This window comes from Schistocerca piceifrons, chromosome 3, assembly GCF_021461385.2.
Source record: "Schistocerca piceifrons isolate TAMUIC-IGC-003096 chromosome 3, iqSchPice1.1, whole genome shotgun sequence".
NCBI classification, from domain to species: domain Eukaryota; kingdom Metazoa; phylum Arthropoda; class Insecta; order Orthoptera; family Acrididae; genus Schistocerca; species Schistocerca piceifrons.
In genome coordinates, this window is record NC_060140.1 from 289436626 (window position 1) to 289455399 (window position 18774).

Consider the following 18774-nt stretch of genomic DNA (forward strand, 5'->3'; position numbering starts at 1 on the left):
ATATTAAGTCTGTCGGTACCTGATGCAGTCACAGCTTTTAGCCACCGACCTGCTCACTACTCCACGCGCATTTTATGCCTTTTCTCGTCACAAAATTCACTTAAAAATTCCGAAATTTCTACACACCCATCGGAATAATTATGCCGTCACTTTACCACACTTTTGATGTATGAAACACTGCTAGACCCGGCAACTTTTCATTTCCATCGGAACTACTACTACACACGTCCGAACTGTTTCATGGCTGGGCTCCGACTCCTCTTCTAGAATACTCTAAGACTTCTCTACTAACAGAGAAAGGCGCGCGAAGAATATTGCTTTACCATTGGTCAGTTTACTCAACAGCCAATAGCAAAACAACATTCTCCTGCGTCAATCCGCGCTTTTCATCAATAACCAATCGCAAAATAGTAAACCTAACGACTGCACTTTTTACCGACCTAATTATCTAATATGCTGAAGTTTTGTTTATGCATAAAGTTATTTCCTACTGTTATTTATACCTGAATTAACTTTCCCTTTACCACAAAGTTACTTTACAAATCTATTCTACAAAAATCCCCTTCGTCCATATCCATACTGCTTCGAAATGTTCCCACACTAAATCCCACTACACAACTCGTTAAACAATTATCTTCATATTAACCTTAAACCACACTCACGCATCATTCATACTGCTAAAACACATTTATAACATTTTACCTACACAAAAAGACATAATAACACTTTATGAAAATACTAGAACAGTTTATGAAAAACATTCTATTACTTTAGTGCACCCTAGTGTGCACAATCGAAACTAAATCAGTCCCCTATCCAATATTGTCCTCTATCGGCTGATACATAAACTACGTGCGCGTCCAGTCTCGCGTCACCATCTGTCACTATCCAGCTCTGAGACACATCTCTCACTCAACCGCCTCCCAGGCAGGATCGGTATACGGCGCTACGCCTCAACCTTATGATTGGTCAAAACCGACGAGTGATACTGGACGCTATTGTTTGTCCCATGTGGTTCATGATAAACCACCGCTGGGATATGGCATACTTGAGATAACTTATGGCCTCTCTTCGTCGGTGAATTGAGGCCATTATCAAGACTAGAGGGTGCGCTTAATTTCTTGTGCGAAGTGGGGGCTGGACGGAGGTGGTGGCTGAGGCCCCGTGCGTTCTGCGACAGGTATACTGTACGTGTACGTGGTGGGGAAGGCGGTGTCGCTGCAGACGCTGGGCCTGGCGTGCGGCGCGGTGCCCGTCGCCTTCACGGTGCTCTTCTTCTTCGCGCCCGAGACGCCGCTCTACCTGCTGGGCCGCGGCCGCCGCGAGGACGCCATCGCGGCGCTGCGCTGGCTGCGGGGGCCGGCCGCAGACATCTCGGGGGACCTCGCCGAGATGGACGAGGTGGGCGCTGTAGTTTCTACTGCAGCCTACACCAGTACATTGACACTTACACAATGAGGTGACAAAATTCATGGGATAGCACATATATGCACGCCGGTAGTATCGCGTACAATAGGTATAAAAGGGCAATACGTACATTGCCGGAGCTGTCATTTGTACTGAGATGATTCGTATGAAAAGTTGTCTGACGTGATTAGGCCAAACGATTGGAATTAACAGACTCTCAACGCGCTAGCTGGAGACGCATGGGATATTCCATTTCGGATATCGTTAGGAAATTCAATATTCCGAGATCTACAGCGTCAAGTGTGTCGAGAATACAAAACTACGGTGGGTGTCCGTAAAATAAGGTTCCCAATTTTTTTCTCAGTGTAAAAGATGTTTATTTCATGAATGCGTACATTTTTGGAAAGCTCAGAATTCAACCTTTTTTTCTACGTAGTCGCCACTGAGGTCAATACATTATTGCATGCGGTGTACGAGCTTTTGAATGCCCGAGTTAAAAAAAATCTGCTGCCAAGCCGTACAGATACCTGAGAACCGCTTCTTCCAGCTCTTCTTTGTCGCCGAAATACGTTCCACCCAGGTGTTTCTTCATGTCAGGGAAGAGATGGTACTCACCTGGGGCAAAGTCGGGCTGTAGGGTGGGTGTTTGACAATATCCCATCCAAATTTTGCGATGATCTCGTTGGTAGATTTAACTGTGTGCGGTCGAGCGTTATCCTGTTGCAATAGCACCCCCTTGGACAGCATACCCATCCTCTCATTTTGAATTACACGGCGCAATTTTTGCAGTGTCTCGCAGTACCCGGCAGCGTTGATTGTTGTACCGGTGGGCAAGAACTCGCACAACATTACCCTCTTCCTGTCCCAAAACACTGTTGGCATCATGGATCACCGAGCGCAGCTCACACCTGGCGGGCGAAGCGTTGGGGAGATCCATCACGTACGGCTGCCAAGCCGAGACTGAGCTCCGCAGGCAGCTCGCTAGGGAGGAGATTTGGAGTGGGGGAACGAAGGTACACTACAGAATCGCGGCGTCAACCGTTACAGCGCTTTTCAGGACTGTAGCGCCATGGGAACCTTATTTTACGGACAACCCTCGTACATACTACCACTGATAATGCAGTGGCCGATGGCCTTGACTTAACTACCGACAGAAGCAGCCTCTGCGTACGGTTGTCAGTGCAAACAGACAAGCAACACTGCGTGAAATGACCGCGGAAATCAATATGGGATGTGCGACGAACGTATCCGTTAGGACAGCGCGAAGAAATTTGGCATTAATTGGCTATGGCAGCGGACGAGCGAGCGAGTGGCCTTGCTAAAAGCACGACATCTCCAGCAGTACCTCTCCAGGGCTTGTGACCATATCTGTTGGACCCTAGACAACTGGAAAACCGCGGCCTGGTCAGCTGAGTGCCGATTTCAGTCGGTAACAGCTGGCAGAATTCGAGTGTGGCGCAGACCCCACGCTTGTCGTGAACAAGACAATGTGTAAGCTGATGGTGGCTCCATAATGGTGTGGGCTGTGTTTACATGGAATGGACTGGCTCCTCTGGTTATGTTCGGCTACTTGAACGGTCATTTGCGGCCGTTCATGGACTTCATGTTCCGAGACAAGGTGGAATTTTCATGGATGACAATGCTCCATGTCACCGGAGCACAGTTTTTTCCGATTGGTTTGAAAAACATTCTGGACAATTCGAGCGAATGATTTGGCATCCAGACCACCTAATATGAATCCCATCGAACGTTTATGGGACATAATCGAGAGGTCAGTACGCACAAAATCCTGCGTCGGCAACACTTTTGCAATTATAGACGGCTAAAAAGCCAGCATGGCTCAGTATTTCTGCAGGGGACTTCCAACGACTTGTTGAGTCCATGCCACGTCGAGTTGTTGCGCAACGCCGGGGAAAGGGAGGTCCGACATGATGTGAGCAGGTGTGTGCATTGTCCTTAGCAAGTTAGTTTAAGTTATATTTGATGGTGTGTAAGCCTAGAGACTGATGACCTCAGCAGTTTGGCCCCATAGGAAATTACCACAAATTTTCAATTTCTTGATCGGCTGCAGAAAGTGGTTGAAGGACACTGAAACCACCAGTAAGCAGCAAGAAGTTGGACGTTTATACCTTGTCGCTGACCAAAGGGATCAGTCTATTACCGGCGAACTGTGACAGATCTGACGACAAATGGCAATGCTACTGTAGACACAAGTGATTGTGATCTTACTGTTCAGCGAACATTGTTGAACATGAACGTGGGGCTGCACGTCAAATGACCCCACATGTTCCACGTTGACATAATGACATAGTCAATTACGACTGCAGTGAGCACGGTATTGTAGAGATTGGACTGCTCATTGGAAAAGTGTCCCCTTTTCAGATGAATCATGTTTCTCACTACTGCAGGTCGATCGTTGCGTCCAAAAACTTGTCATCCAAGTGTATGGCTGCTCGAATCATGCAATGTACCAGGAACACAGGTCAGTGTCGGCAGTATGAGGCCGTCCACCTGAGTTTACATGGAACTTGTGGTAGCAATCGAAGGTACTATGACACCTGTCGATTTCATGATCGTCATGACAGACCACCTGCATCCCTTCCTGCTTGATGTCATGCTCGACAGTGATGGCATCCTCCAGCAGTACAACTATCCATGTCACAAGGCCAGCAATCGTTTACAGTGGTTCAAAATGGTTCAAATGGCTCTGAGCACTATGGGACGTAACATCTGTGGTCATCAGTCCCCTAGAACTTAGAACTACTTAAACCTAACTAACCTAAGGACATCACACACATCCATGCCCGAGGCAGGATTCGAACCTGCGACTGTAGCAGTCGCGCGGTTCCGGTCTGAGCGCCTAGAACCGCTAGACCACCGCAGCCGGCTACAGTGGTTCGAGGAGCTTCATAGCGAACTTAGTTTGATGACTTGGCCGCTAAATTCACCTAATCTGAAGGTGATGGAACACATATCTTGGACGCTATCGAAAACCAGCAGCGTGCCCACAAGTCAGCGTTCCATAATTAATGAGAACAGCGTGACCATTGCGTGGACATCTGTTGACACACACACCTGCAAACATACCAAGCAGTTGCGGAATCCATGTCAAGAAATATCGTTGCTGTATTGAAAAAAAAAGTGTGTGAAATCTTATGGGACTTAACTGACAAGGTCATCAGTCCCTAAGCTTACACACTACTTAACCTAAATTATCCTAAGGACAAACACACACATCCATCCCCGAGGGAGGACTCGAACCTACGCCGGGACCAGCCGCACAGTCCACGACTGCAGCGCCTAAGACCGCGTTGCTAATCCCACGCGGCTGCTGTATTGCGTTCTAAACACGGACACTTACGTTACTTTGCAGGTGGTTATAATGTCTTGGCTCACCAGGATAAAGTCACTATTTAGAGATAATCAGATAATAACGAAGTCATCGGTTCCACCTCGATTGTTTATTACCCTCCAAGTTTTGTTCATTGTATATCCACAGCTGGCCAGTTTCGGGCTAATATGCACGTTTTCAGTGCAATATGCACATACAGTCAGTGAGAGCTTGTTGATGCATAAAAATATTGGCTCTCAGTATCCAGCATGACGGAGCCGAAAGAACTGTCACGATAATTCCGAATACAGTCACGGTGTTCATACATGTCACTAGTATGTCAGAATGGAATCTTCGTTTTCTGATATATAAACAGAATTTTAATTTATAAATAAAATCTGCAAATACTGTGAATTACTATAAGATATAATAAGTGCTGATATTTGTAAGCTTACAATAAATTGAAATTCAGTTCCATTTTCTCTTTATAAGTGCCTTTCTTAATGTTGCTTACAACATAGTAAATATTTTCCAGTTCCACACTTTTAGAAGGTTAGGTGACCATAACTTTTGTTGTGAACAGCTGTCTACATCATATTTTCATCGACATCAAAAGACGTGTGGTAGCAGCGCCTTAACCGATTCCGAAAAGTTCTTCCATGACACATTCCGCAAGCTTTTTAAACAATAACAAAAAGTATAATGCTGGCGACAGCGTTAAGTTTGAATCCGGACATATTTTTACTTTCTCTTACAAGGATAACTGAACGAAACATAAGGCGCCAATTTCAGTCCAGATCCTTAGTTGTCTCTCTTGTTCAGAGGTGGACCAGTGGTCCTCACATTGAACAAGCAAGCAACTGTCACCCTCTTTCATGATGTTATCGGTACTGCTGGAGGCAGGTTCCACTTCCCATCCAATGTTATCAAATTGTATCTCAACTTCTTAGCAGCGCCTGTGGTAATATACAGATTATGTGTCTGGGCCCAGAGATTAGGTTTGCTGAAGCCATCCACGGCGCTAAGAAGGATACAGAGAAAGTATTATACTGAGGCGTATTGATGCGGTAAGCAGATCAGCGTCTGATGATTTGTTTTCATAATGGGGCTTCGTCCCCGAAACTTAGTACTTTGTCAAAAGGCAGTCATCTTTTGACTGAGAAAGTAACAAAGGCACAGAATTGAGAAAATAATTTGTATTTTTTAAAAAGTGCCGTTTATACTTTCGCTTGGCGTGTAAGGCAGTCAGTTCGAAATTCGATCTATTATAGTCCAGCTCTTTCCACCTAAATAGCAAGCGATCTGGTATTGCGGCAGAGCGGGTCCAACTAAGGAATATTTCGCAGGGAATTTCCAGCCTCTGGATTTGGCTTACAACCAATGGAGGTATCCTAGAAAACTTCAGCGTAACGGGAAATTACAGCTATTACAGCTATTATCAATGTATTCCTGGGACAATAGATTCTAGACGAAAATATGAATACTAATGCGTTTTTGAGTATTATTTTGTGTAATGCGGTGAAATCGATAACTGGTTCGAAATTTGTAGTGTAACTATTCGCACACACTGTATATTTAAACAGTAGGGAGATAAAAAACTCAGAGATTGAGAATTTTCAGAGTATGGAACATACAAGAGAGATTAAAAATTAAAAGAGATACGAAATTGTCACAATTATGACGTGAGGTAGAGATATGATCGAACGCCGAATGTGACCTCTTTGAAAGGAAGTGTTCACTTGACTAATGAGAGATCGCCCCGTATATGCACAGATTGCCTCGGTGGAGAGGCAGACATTCAAAGCAGAGATGTCATTAAGTTGTTAAATGACATAGAAAAGGCACACATCCTTACAGTGTTATGGGACAGAACGTCATAACATGCTATGGTGTAAAATACAACGTATGACGAAAAAAGACCAATACCCTGGAGGGGAGGAGGAAATGATATGAAACTTCACAGGCTGAGTGGCCATTTGATGTTACTTCTGCGATTACAAAATCGGGCAAATTTACGAAGAACTTGGCACTATGAACACACTTATTAGTATTGTGTCTCAACCCCCTCTGACCTGGATGCACGCACTGATTCGTTTGCGAAGGGTGTCATTAAACCGTTGTAACTTCTCCTGAGGCAAGTTGGTCCACAACTGTTGAAACTGGTCCATAGTGTACTGGATGTTGGCACTCGGACAGTTGTCCAAGTTCATTCCACACGTTTTCTATCGGGGACAGATTTGGGAGCTTGCTGTCCCCGGGAGTACCTCAATATCGCTCAAACAGTTCATGGTGTTGATGAGGTCCCATACTCCGAGGAGCAGAGGGGACGATGCGGGAGACCCGCACCGCCGTACTAGGCAAGGTCCTAGTGGAGGTGGTTTGCCATTGCCTTCCTCCGACCGAAAGGGGGATGAATGACGATGATGAAGACGACACTCAGTCATCTCGAGGCAGGAAAAATCCCTGACCCCACCGGGAATCGAAACTGGGACCCCGTGCGCGGGAAGAGAAAACGCTACCGCAAGACCACGAGCTGCGGACAGACAGTTCATGGAGACATGCGCTATGTGTAGACAAGCATTGCTCTGTAGAAAAGTAGCTCTACAACGCTGCGAATTAGAGGTAACAGGCGAACCGCACGATGTCCGTGGCGTACCGTTGTGCTGACAGAATTCCCTCAATTACTACCAGCCGTGATGAGAAGTCTCACCCCATGACACGTCTTCGCTGGTCATCGGGGCTCAGTTCCAAGCGAGACTTACCACTGCAGACAATTCTACTCCATCCAATGAGATTCCAGGCCGAAGACGTGTCTGAAGACACCCCAGACAGCGGTGCGATACCAACTTGACTGTGGCCCGCCATACGGCCCGCCAATCAGGAGTGCCATTTCACTTCATAACAAGACCCCTTTGGTTGTCATCCACGGCACCATTACAGCACAGCGGTACTTCGACGGCATTCTACGCCCCGTTTTGTTGCTCTTGATAGCAAGCCATCGTGGGCTTACATTTCAGCAACAAAATGCCAGCCCGCATACGGCAAGAGTTTCTACCATTTGTCTTCGTACTTGCCAAACCCTACCTTGCCCAGCGAGGTCGTTGGATCTCTCCCCAATTAAGAACGTTTGGAGAACTATGGGCAAGGCCCTCCAACCATCTAGAGATTTTGACGATCTAACTCGGTAATTGGACAGAATTATCCCTGAGGGGGACATCCAACAGCTCTATCAATCAGTGCCAAGCCGACCAACTGCTAGCATTAAGTCCAGAGATGATTCGATCGTTACTGACTTGCTCAATTTTTGAAGCTCTTTCTCTTGAATAAATCACCCAATTTGCCTGAAATTGTAATCATTTGTTTGTCGCTATGTGTACATCACATCTACCGATTTCCATCCAATTCCGATAATTTTTTCGTGATGTCCTTTTCTTGCCTCAGTGTGTGTTATTCAGTTGACAGAACGTAGTCCATTAACAAGTACACGCAGAATTTCTACACGTATCGGTGTTCCACTTACAAGAATATAGTGAACATTACGTATATACGTTCTCTTGTTATTGTCATTTACAAAGGATGCAACACCATCAAGAAAGAGATGAAGTGCAGAACTGATATTCATCGTGGAACGGAATGCGATGACGTTCATCAGCAGTACATACTTTCCGCTGACGGCGCCACTCCAAACCTTGTTGTTTGTGTTGTGATGCTAACGACAGCCTACACATGGGATGGTAATTTCACAGTCCGGCTGTTGCAACTCCTGTGGTGCGGGATGACACAGAATGTTGCCGGCAGTCCATTACTTGTTCTCGGACGACAGGCGTAGATTAGAAGGGGCTACGATGTGCTTGGAGCACAATACGACGAACCTCCCTTGTGGTGGTCAGGTGTGGCCGACTGGGACCTTGACGACGAGTATGCCTGCCGTCATGTTCCCGTGCTGTCCAGTTCGGGCCTCCGTGACGTCCTAGTGCTCCACAAATCTGGATGAGGCACGATTCGATCAGCCACCCAAATTGAGATCCACAGTCAGGCCCTTTTCGTACTATCAGAAGCTGATAAGGTTGTCTCAGACGAGTACGCGGCATCTCCGTGTCCTTTGTAGTGATTGCTCAACATGTGACGCTGCCAACGCCACTGGAACTCCTGATAACACAAACAACACCAGCGCACTCTGCTAGTCGTTCTATCTGCCACAGAGAATTGTTTGGTTGGATGGTTGTTTTGGGGGAAGGGACCAAACAGGGAGGTCATCGGTCCCATCGGGATAGGGAAAGATGGGGAAGGAAGTCGGCCGTGCCCTTTCAAAGGAAGCATTCCGGCAATTGCCTGAAGCGATGTAGGGAAATCACGGAAAACCTAAGTCATGATGGCCTGATGCAGGTCTGAACCATTGTTCTCCCGATCAGTGTGCTAACCACTGCGCCACCAAGATCGGTGGAATTGGAACTTTAGTGACTTACCTATCTGCCGATGGTGTTTAGCTACAGTTCCATTGCCTTGTCTTCTGAGTACTTAACTTTTTTTCGTCAGGCAGTGTGTTATGCACTGTAGATGAAATAGCAGTTGTGTTATTTCTTTACTTAGGAAACTGATATTGTGAATGAGCAATTATTTCTAGTTTTTATAGGGAGCAGATCTCCAGCGGGGCAGTAGCTTTGCGCTGTGTGGCGTTCTAAATATAGGAAAGTATTTATCGAATATTGTGAAAAATCATAAGTTAACAGAGTACTACGGTATGTTGATGATTTTCACTTATGGACCGTCTGACAGCAACTGAATAAAACACAATTTTAGTGCCATACGCGTTTCGCCTTTATTTTCTGCAAGGCATCATCAGTGGCAGGTTGCGTAGACAGTTTCTTACATATTACGCTCCTGTTTCATTTTTGGTCTTGTTCTTCTTCCTATGAGCGCCAATTTGCTGTTTTTTCTGCATTCCACAGCACTATGCACTGAACGCTTTTAATGCATGCATTAAAAGCGTTCAGTGCATAGTGCTGTGGAATGCAGAAAAAACAGCATGCATTAAAAGCGTTCAGTGCATAGTGCTGTGGAATGCAGAAAAAACAGCAAATTGGCGCTCATAGGAAGAAGAACAAGACCAAAAATGAAACAGGAGCGTAATATGTAAGAAACTGTCTACGCAACCTGCCACTGATGATGCCTTGCAGAAAATAAAGGCGAAACGCGTATGGCACTAAAATTGTGTTTTATTCAGTTGCTGTCAGACGGTCCATAAGTGAAAATCATCAACATACCGTAGTATTACGCGCAACTGAGGAAGACAGGACCAAAAAAAAAAAAAATTGAAGATGTTAACAGAGTAGTTAACCGCTATGTAGAAGTACAGGGTTATTACAAATGATTGAAGCGATTTCACAGCTCTACAAAAACTTTATTATTTGAGATATATTCACAATGCTTTGCACACACATACAAAAACTCAAAAAGTTTTTTTAGGCATTCACAAATGTTCGATATGTGCCCCTTTAGTGATTCGGCAGACATCAAGCCGATAATCAAGTTCCTCCCACACTCGGCGCAGCATGTCCCCATCAATGAGTTCGAAAGCATCGTTGATGCGAGCTCACAGTTCTGGCACGTTTCTTGGTAGAGGAGGTTTAAACACTGAATCTTTCACATAACCCCACAGAAAGAAATCGCATGGGGTTAAGTCGGGAGAGCGTGGAGGCCATGACATGAATTGCTGATCATGATCTCCACCGCGCCGAAAATTCAAAGCGTTTGACTTTGTCATCGGGTGTCAGGGCTTGTAGCAATTGTAAACGGTGAGGCTTCTGCTTTAGCCTTTTCCGTAAGATTTTCCAAACCGTCGGCTGTGGTACGTTTAGCTCCCTGCTTGCTTTATTCGTCGACTTCCGTGGGCTACGCGTGAAACTTGCCCGCACGCGTTCAACCGTTTCTTCTCTCATTGCAGGCCGACCCGTTGATTTCCCCGTACAGAGGCATCCAGAAGCTTTAAACTGCGCATACCATCGCCGAATGGAGTTGGCAGTTGGTGGATCTTTGTTGAACTTCGTCCTGAAGTGTCGTTGCACTGTTATGACTGACTGATGTGAGTGCATTTCAAGCACGACATACGCTTTCTCGGCTCCTGTTGCCATTTTGTCTCACTGCGCTCTCGAGCGCTCTGGCGGCAGAAACCTGAAGTGCGCCTTCAGCCGAACAAAACTTTATGAGTTTTTCTACGTATCTGTAGTGTGTCGTGACCATATGTCAATGAATGGAGCTACAGTGAATTTATGAAATCGCTTCAATCATTTGTAATAGCCCTGTATTTAGTGAGCTCACCAGACAAAAAATTAGTCACTTCAGCGGGCATGTACAGATGAATCGTTAAGACTTTACAGATGGCACAGCGATCGAGTGACGTGCTCAACTCTACGTGCACTGCATAAGGAAATAGCGATCACTGAGACAATGTTTAAAGTGGTCGTTGTACGTAGATATGGGTAAATGTAAGGACGTGACAGAGCTGCAAAAAGGGAGGAATCTAGTTTGGTCGGGCCCAAGGCCAGGTGGTGTGTGAAGTTGCTGCTTTCTTTGGTGTTTCGTGGCGGACTATTCATTGTGTCTATAAGCAGTGGTGTAACAGGGCGTCAGAATTATGGTCAGAAAAGAACCTGACTGAGAGCGTCCGGAGAGACGTTCCACAGCTTTTGAATCAAAATCGCTGCCACACCCGACGAGAATTACTGCAGGCAGTCAGTGAGGGTTCATCCCAACCTGCTATCGAGAAAATATTGCTACTGGATTTGTACAGAATCAACATTCGGAGCTAGTCACTACGTAAGAGTCCACTGCTCACCCCTGAATTTGCGCTCTGCCGAAACTACCGCTCGATAGTTTTGGTACACTACGTAAGTGATGTAAGTGGTAGGATTACAGGTAGTGTTAGTAGCATTGGTAGGGAAACAATCATAAATGAATGCTTGAGAAAGAAGCAACTGGGAGCCGACGACTTCTCTTTGTTTTTTGTTTGTTTGTTTAAGACGTAATTAGAATTGTACATCGTTTAGTGTTAGTCCATTGTCTATTTTGTGTCCTTTCAAAATATAAATTACATTTTGTAAGTAAGAAAAGTTAGTAGATAGCGTAACTTCCGCGCTTTCTTGTAATTGAAGCAATTAAGTTTCGTGCAAGTAGACTTTGCATGCGCAAACATAAAAAATGCATGTAATTAATGTTATTTTGTACTCAATGGAACATTCTTAAAAAAAATGTTCAAATGTGTGTGTGAATTCCTAAGAGACCAGACTGCAGAGGTCATCGGTCCCTAGACTTACACGCTACTTAAACTATCTTATGCTAAGAACAAAACGCACATCCATGCTCGAGGGAGGACTCAAACCTCCAGCGGGAGGGGCCGCACAATCCGTGACATGGCGTCTCAAACCGCGTGGCCACTCCGCGCGGCGAACATTCTTCAACACGATCAAAGACAAGACTTCCCTGTTATTATTAATAAATGTGAAAGCTGTTTATAAATAACAGAAACATGTTTTATATAAGCTCGAAGTATTCAAGCCATGTTTAACATGTTTTTTTCGTTTTTTATTTTACCTTTTCTTTGAGGAAATTGCATTTTCCAGCGCCAAATGGTAAGGTATTACCACTTTCTTTTACTTTTGCTACAAAATTTCACCGTTCCGCGTTACAAATCAACAATTTTCGAATAAAACATGAAGCAAATATTCACGATTTCATTTTTGCCATAAATAGTGTTTATTTCTACGTAACAGATTGTAGGATAAGTATTTAGAGCAGAAACGTTCCGTAGATTACGCGGCCCTTTATGTATGCTCAGTCGGTATCGAGACAGTCCACCGCTTCCGGTTTATAGGGGAAACTAGTAAGACACTGATCACAAACGCAAACAAAGCGATCGAAATGAGTAAGGTCCAATAGGTGTACAATACGCCTAACTCACAGGTAACGCGGTTATGATCTAACAGACCAAACCTACTGGGAAAACTTCTGTAGTCTACCCTTAGCTATGATAGCCTACGGTAGTTTTACAACTACGCTCATTCCTGTTTTTCATGACGACAACAGCAAAGATTATGGGGGAATTTTCTGAATACTCGCTCACCCTATTACATCTCGACTGGCCTGCAAAGTCTCCTGACTTGAACCCATAGGAACTCAGCGGGACATGGAACAGTGGAAAAAGGCGGACACCCTCGTCCCCGCAATTTGGTGGAATTGCGCGATCAAATCCTCAGCGAATGATTTAACCTGGACGTGACGTATCTGCACCACCTTGTGGACTCATTTCCTAGTCGAATCCAGGCGGTTATCAAATCCAAGGTTTGGAATTACATCATATTAAAAGATAATTGTAAAGATTTCTCTATGGGTGGCTAATTCTTTTTCGTCTGGTGCGCTTAGTTATTCTGCGGTCGCTTCTAGTTACGAGGTGCTGCTTGTATCTTTGGCAGGTGATAACGTCGGCGAAGCAGCGGAAGGGCGGCGTGTTGTCCCTGGTGAGGTCCCGCGCTGCGGTGAAGGGCCTGGCCACAGGGGTGGGGCTCATGATCTGCGAGCAGCTGTCCGGCGTCAACGTCCTCATCTTCTTCTCCGTCAGCATCTTCGCCAGCGCCGGCATCGCCCTCGACGCCAACACTTGCTCCGTCATACTCGGCTGCGTTCAGGTCAGTAGTCTCTTTTCACAGGCTTTTTGCTGGAAGCAGTACGTCCATTTACAAGTGCAACATGGTAATACACCAAAGAAGGGGACGCAGCCATTCTTCTCCACCCCCATCGTGAAGTGAATATTCGGATGGATTCAATTCAGATGTCCTATCAGGCCACACAATAAAAGTTCCTAATACATATCTGAGAAGAAAAAAAAAACCACTCAGGTTTCAAAGTAGCCGACTTCAGGGAACTTTTCTCGAAATCTTCCACAAACAGGCTGCCTATAACAGATGACATCTGACTCCCTATCGCATCTCCATTTGCCTGCTCACAGAACTGGTCACTGAATAAAAAGCATGTGGCAGTCAGCACATGTGAAGTAGGTTCGTTAATTGAATACCAAACCAAACGTCAATTAACCTTAATGAATCAAAGAAAAGCGAGTGGCTGAGATCAGACTCATTCAAACGCAACCCCCCTTGTCGACGTAAGAAATCCTGCGAGTCCTAATGAGCTCAACGGAATAGCGACATGTTTGGTGTACGGTATGTCAGAGTACGAATGTTACAGTAGAAAAAATATGACCCCTTTCTTTGTGAATCTTCGGAAGGCCATTTAATCTAGACGCCAAAGAACAACAAGAAATAAAACACATGATGTAATATCTTGCGATAAGAAACTCTTCTTCGGGAGTGTGTTATCCTTTCTCCCAACACTTTTTGGGTCAACACCGATGCTACGATACGTTGAATCAGGTAGTAAACACGGAATCTTTTGAAGGTAGTTCTGCTTGCTTAATACAACTGTGACAGAGCCCATGTCCGCGAGTGAGAGAACAATATCTGGATCCACCCTCAGTGAAAGCAGGGCAGCCGTCTGAGCTACTATTAACGTATATTACTTTTGGGCGAACATAGTCCAGTCAACACTTAACATGCGTCTCTCCTAACTTTGTAGTTTAAAAACAGACTTTTCTTGAGAACTTATAAAATAAATAACAAGTAAATACTTTGGCGTTGGTTCAAAATTTAAACTAGTCTTCGTCCAAAGCTTTCTCCCCGAGACTGATCACAGAGCGTTGAGACGTAAAATGAGACTTCAAGCCACGGAAACGTTGCAGAACGAAATTCCTTGTCAGACTGCGACCAGAAAGCACTGTCCAGCCGATCCCTGGGTAATGCCGAAATTTTCGAATCAGTCATTAAATGAAGCTGAAATAATTCCTTCGAAACAAAATTCAGCTATCGGTGAGTATCGATAACTCTTGACGTTGCTCACATTTGATTGTGCTTTGTTATTTTCCGGCGTATGGTCTGCGTACCGATGTTTCCACTTTCCTGGCATAGCGCTGCTTGAATTTCTGCCTTGAAAATGACAGGGTTTGCACCATTCTAAATGTTAGCAGTTGTTGAAATCGTCACCATACTGCAGTCCCATAAGTTATTTAAACATTTTGTACATCGGGAGAAATTTAAGCTTAAAAAAAAAAAAAAAATGGTTCAAATGGCTCTGAGGACTATGGGACTCAACTTCTGAGGTCATCAGTCCCCTAGAACTTAGAACTACTTAAACCTAACTAACCTAAGGACATCACACACATCCATGCCCGAGGCAGGATTCGAACCTGCGACCGTAGCGGTCTCGCGGTTTCAGACTGTAGCGCCTAGAACCGCTCGACCAATCCGGCCGGCTTTAAGCTTCAAATTATAGATTTGCATTCGTATTAAATAACTTGCTAGTCAGACACAGTACGACGATTAGAGATGTTACGTATCGGCAGAACTCAATTAGAAGCTTTTGTGGATGATCCTATCGAAATAATGCAGCTACAAAAGAAGATATTCTCTTGATCTATTCGATGGATTCTCATTGTCGATAAACGACAAGTCTACAAGCTTCTGGATTTGTCGCCAGAAAAATTTTGAACACTATAGTTGTGGCTGACACACCGCTCGCCCGGCAAAACCCACAATACTACACGTATTTACATAATGGTACAAAAACAACAGGTATGAACACTCTACATGATTCGCGCTTTTCCACTGATTCCTTCGCGCTGTAAAAAATACCACTTTCATTGCCTTCAGGAAATCTACCTTTGGTTGCACATAAAACTTGGAACGAATGAAACTACACAAACATTACCGCTAGCGTAAGTATTGTACACGAACTGGGTCGAGAATTGCAAGAGATTTTCGGTGATGACGTTAGGTTATTGCTGAGACCATAGATTTTTGGGTTATTTTCATCTTATTCAATGAACTATGTATATTAGCTAGCATTATTTGCTGTTATCCCTATTAAAGCTAACGAGAATATTGTCGCTACAATTATTGTTTTGCAGTCTATTTTACACAAAAATCCTTTTTAACTCTCAAAATCAATGTTCCAGCTTATAACTCCGACTGTACTGCTGTAATAGTAATTCCGAAGCTATTTTCTAAAAGGGCTGTTCAAGCGCCATCAGTTGACGCTTGGTTCGTTAAGTTCGTTTAAAGTGTTACGAATTTACTAATTTTTAAAGTAATGAGTAATTCAAAGTCAACATTTAAACTACATCTACATCTACATGATTACTCTGCAGTTCGTAACAGAGTTCCTGGCAGAGATTACATCGAGCCACCTTCAGTCTGTTTCTCTTTCGTTCCACTCTCTAACAGGGCGCGGAAAAATTGTTCCGTGAGAACTACGATTTCTCTTATTTCATTTTGATGATCATTCCTCCTTTTTTAGGTAGGCGCCAACAAAAAATTTTCACACTCTGAGGAAGAAGTTGGTGACCGGAGTTTCATGACTAGATACTGCCGCAAGGAAAAATGCCTTAGTTTTAATGACTGCCACGCCAACTCGCATACCTTATCTCTGGCACTTTCTCCCCTATTTCGTGATAACAAAAAAAAAGACTTATCCTTCTTGGACTTTTTCGATGTCCGCCGTCAATCCTATCTCATGCGGGTCCCACTCAGCACAGCAATAGTTCAGAAGAGGGCGGACAAGCATAGTGTAAGTAGTCTCTTTAGTAGGACTGTTGCACTTTATAAGTGTTTTACCAATAATTCGCAATCTTTGGTTTGCTTTCCCCACAAAATTATCCACGTGATCGTACAATTACGTTACTCGTAGGTACAATCCTTAAGTATTTAGTTGAATTTGCAGCGTTTAGATTTGTGCGTTTTATTCTGTAACCGAAATTTAGGGGATCCCTTATAGTACTCATGTGAATGACTTCACACTTTTCATTATTGAGAGTCAATTGCAACTCTGCGCTGCATACGGATCTCTGGCCTAAATAGTTTTGCAGTTTGCTTCGATCATCCGATGACTTTACTAGTCGGTAAATGACAGTATCATCCGGAAACAATCAGAGAGGTTTCCTCGGGTTGTCTACTAAATTGTTTATGTAGATCAGGAAAAGTAGAGGGCCTACAACACTACTTGGGGAACGCCAGATATTACTTCTATTTTACGCTATGACTTTTCGTCCATTAGTACAAACAGTGTACTATTATATCTACAGAGTGGATGCTTTGACGTTTTTCCTAGCCTCATTTCTCTCTTTCACGTGGTGCCAATTTCTAATATATGTTTTCATTAATATGGATTTTACTTATGTAGCAGTCGTATAATGATTTTCGAATTCTGAGTTTACTCTCTGACGGCACTGTCACACAGCGCATGGGACAGCAATGGTCCCTCGCCCGATGAAACCTACTTACTATAGTCCTTCAGACTACCTACTGTCCTTACGACAAACCGCCTGTTTTGTGCCCCGCATATTCTGCAAAGAGCAGAGCTTCGTAAGTCGCCCGCTGGTCCGACAGCTTCAACCGCCACCTTCTCATGAGCTCTGCGTCTCCCAAATGGCTCTGAGCACTATGGGACTTAACAGCTGTGGTCATCAGTCCCCTAGAACTTAGAACTACTTAAACCTAACTAACCTAAGGACATCACACACATCCATGCCCGAGGCAGGATTCGAACCTGCGACCGTAGCAGTCGCGCGGTTCCGGACTGCGCGCCTAGAACCGCGAGACCACCGCGGCCGGCTGTCGTCTCCCAGTACATACGTTGAAGAGCAAAGGAAACTGGTACACCTGCCTAATATCGTGTAGGCCCCACCGCGAGAACGCAGAAGTGCCACAACACGACGTGGCATGGACACGACTAATGTCTGAAGTAGTGCTGGAGGGAATTGACACAATGAATCCTGTAGGGCTGTCCATAATCCGCAAGAGTACGGAAGGATTTGAGGTCTTTTTTGAACATCACTTTGCAAGGAATCCCAGATATGCTCAATAATGTTCATGTCTGGGCAGTTCGATGGCCAGAGGAAGTATTTAAATACAGAATAGTGTTCCTGGAGCCACTCTATAGAAATTCTCGACATGTGGGGTGTCGCATTGTCCAGCTCTAATTGCCCAAGTCCGTCGGAATGCATAATGGACATGAATCAGTCAGGATGCTTACGTACGTGTCGCCAGTCAGAGTCGTGTCTAGACGTATCAAGGGTCCCATATCACTCCAACTGCACACGCCCCACACCGTTACAGAATCTCCAACAGTTTGAACATTCCCCTGCTGAAATGCAGTTACCGTGGATTCACGAGATTGTCTCTATACCCGTACGCGTCCATCCGTTCGACAAACTTCGAAACGAGACTCTTCCGATCAGGCAATATGTTTCCAGTCATCAACAGTCCAATGTCGGTATTGACGGGTCCAGGCGAGACGTAAAGCTTTGTGTCGTGCAGTCAACAAGGGTACAGGAGTGGGCCTTCAGCTCCGAAAGCCTATATCGATGACGGTTCGTTGAATGGTTCGCACGTTGACACTTGTTGATGGCCCAGCATTGAAATATGCAGCAATTTGCGGAATGGTTGCACTTCCGTCACGGTGAACGATTCTCTTCCGTCGTCGTTGGTCCCCTTCTAACAGGATCTTTTTCCGGCCGCAGCGATGTCGGAGATATGATATTTTACCGTATTCCTGACATTCAAGGTACACTCGTGAAATGGTCGTATGGAAGAATCGCCACTTCATCGCCACCTCGGAGATGCTGTGTCCCATTGCTCCTGCCCCGACTATAACATTACGTTCAAACTCACTTAAATATTGATAACCTGCCATTGTAGCAGCAGTAACCGATCTAAGAACTGCATCAGAAACTTGTCTTATATAGGCGTTGCCGATCACAGCGTCGTATTCTGCCTGTTTACGTATCTCTGTATTTGAATACACATGCCTGTACCAGTTTATTTGGCGCTTCAGTGTACATTACATTATTATATATTCAAGAATTCTTCTGTGGAGTAGGTATTGTTATGAAGGTATGACTTCAGCTTGGGTTCTAAGTCATTTTCGTCAAATAT

General features: G+C 44.7%; 1 protein-coding gene across 1 annotated transcript in view; it reads left to right on the forward strand.

The window, feature by feature from the left end:
* The window catches only part of LOC124788596 (facilitated trehalose transporter Tret1-like), a 65454-nt gene that overhangs the window by 32281 nt on the left and 14399 nt on the right, over positions 1-18774 (forward strand). The window contains exons 3-4 of the mRNA XM_047255866.1: positions 1181-1401; positions 13207-13419. Of these exons, the coding sequence (XP_047111822.1) occupies positions 1181-1401; positions 13207-13419 (434 nt within the window). The remainder of the gene's footprint in view (positions 1-1180; positions 1402-13206; positions 13420-18774) is intronic.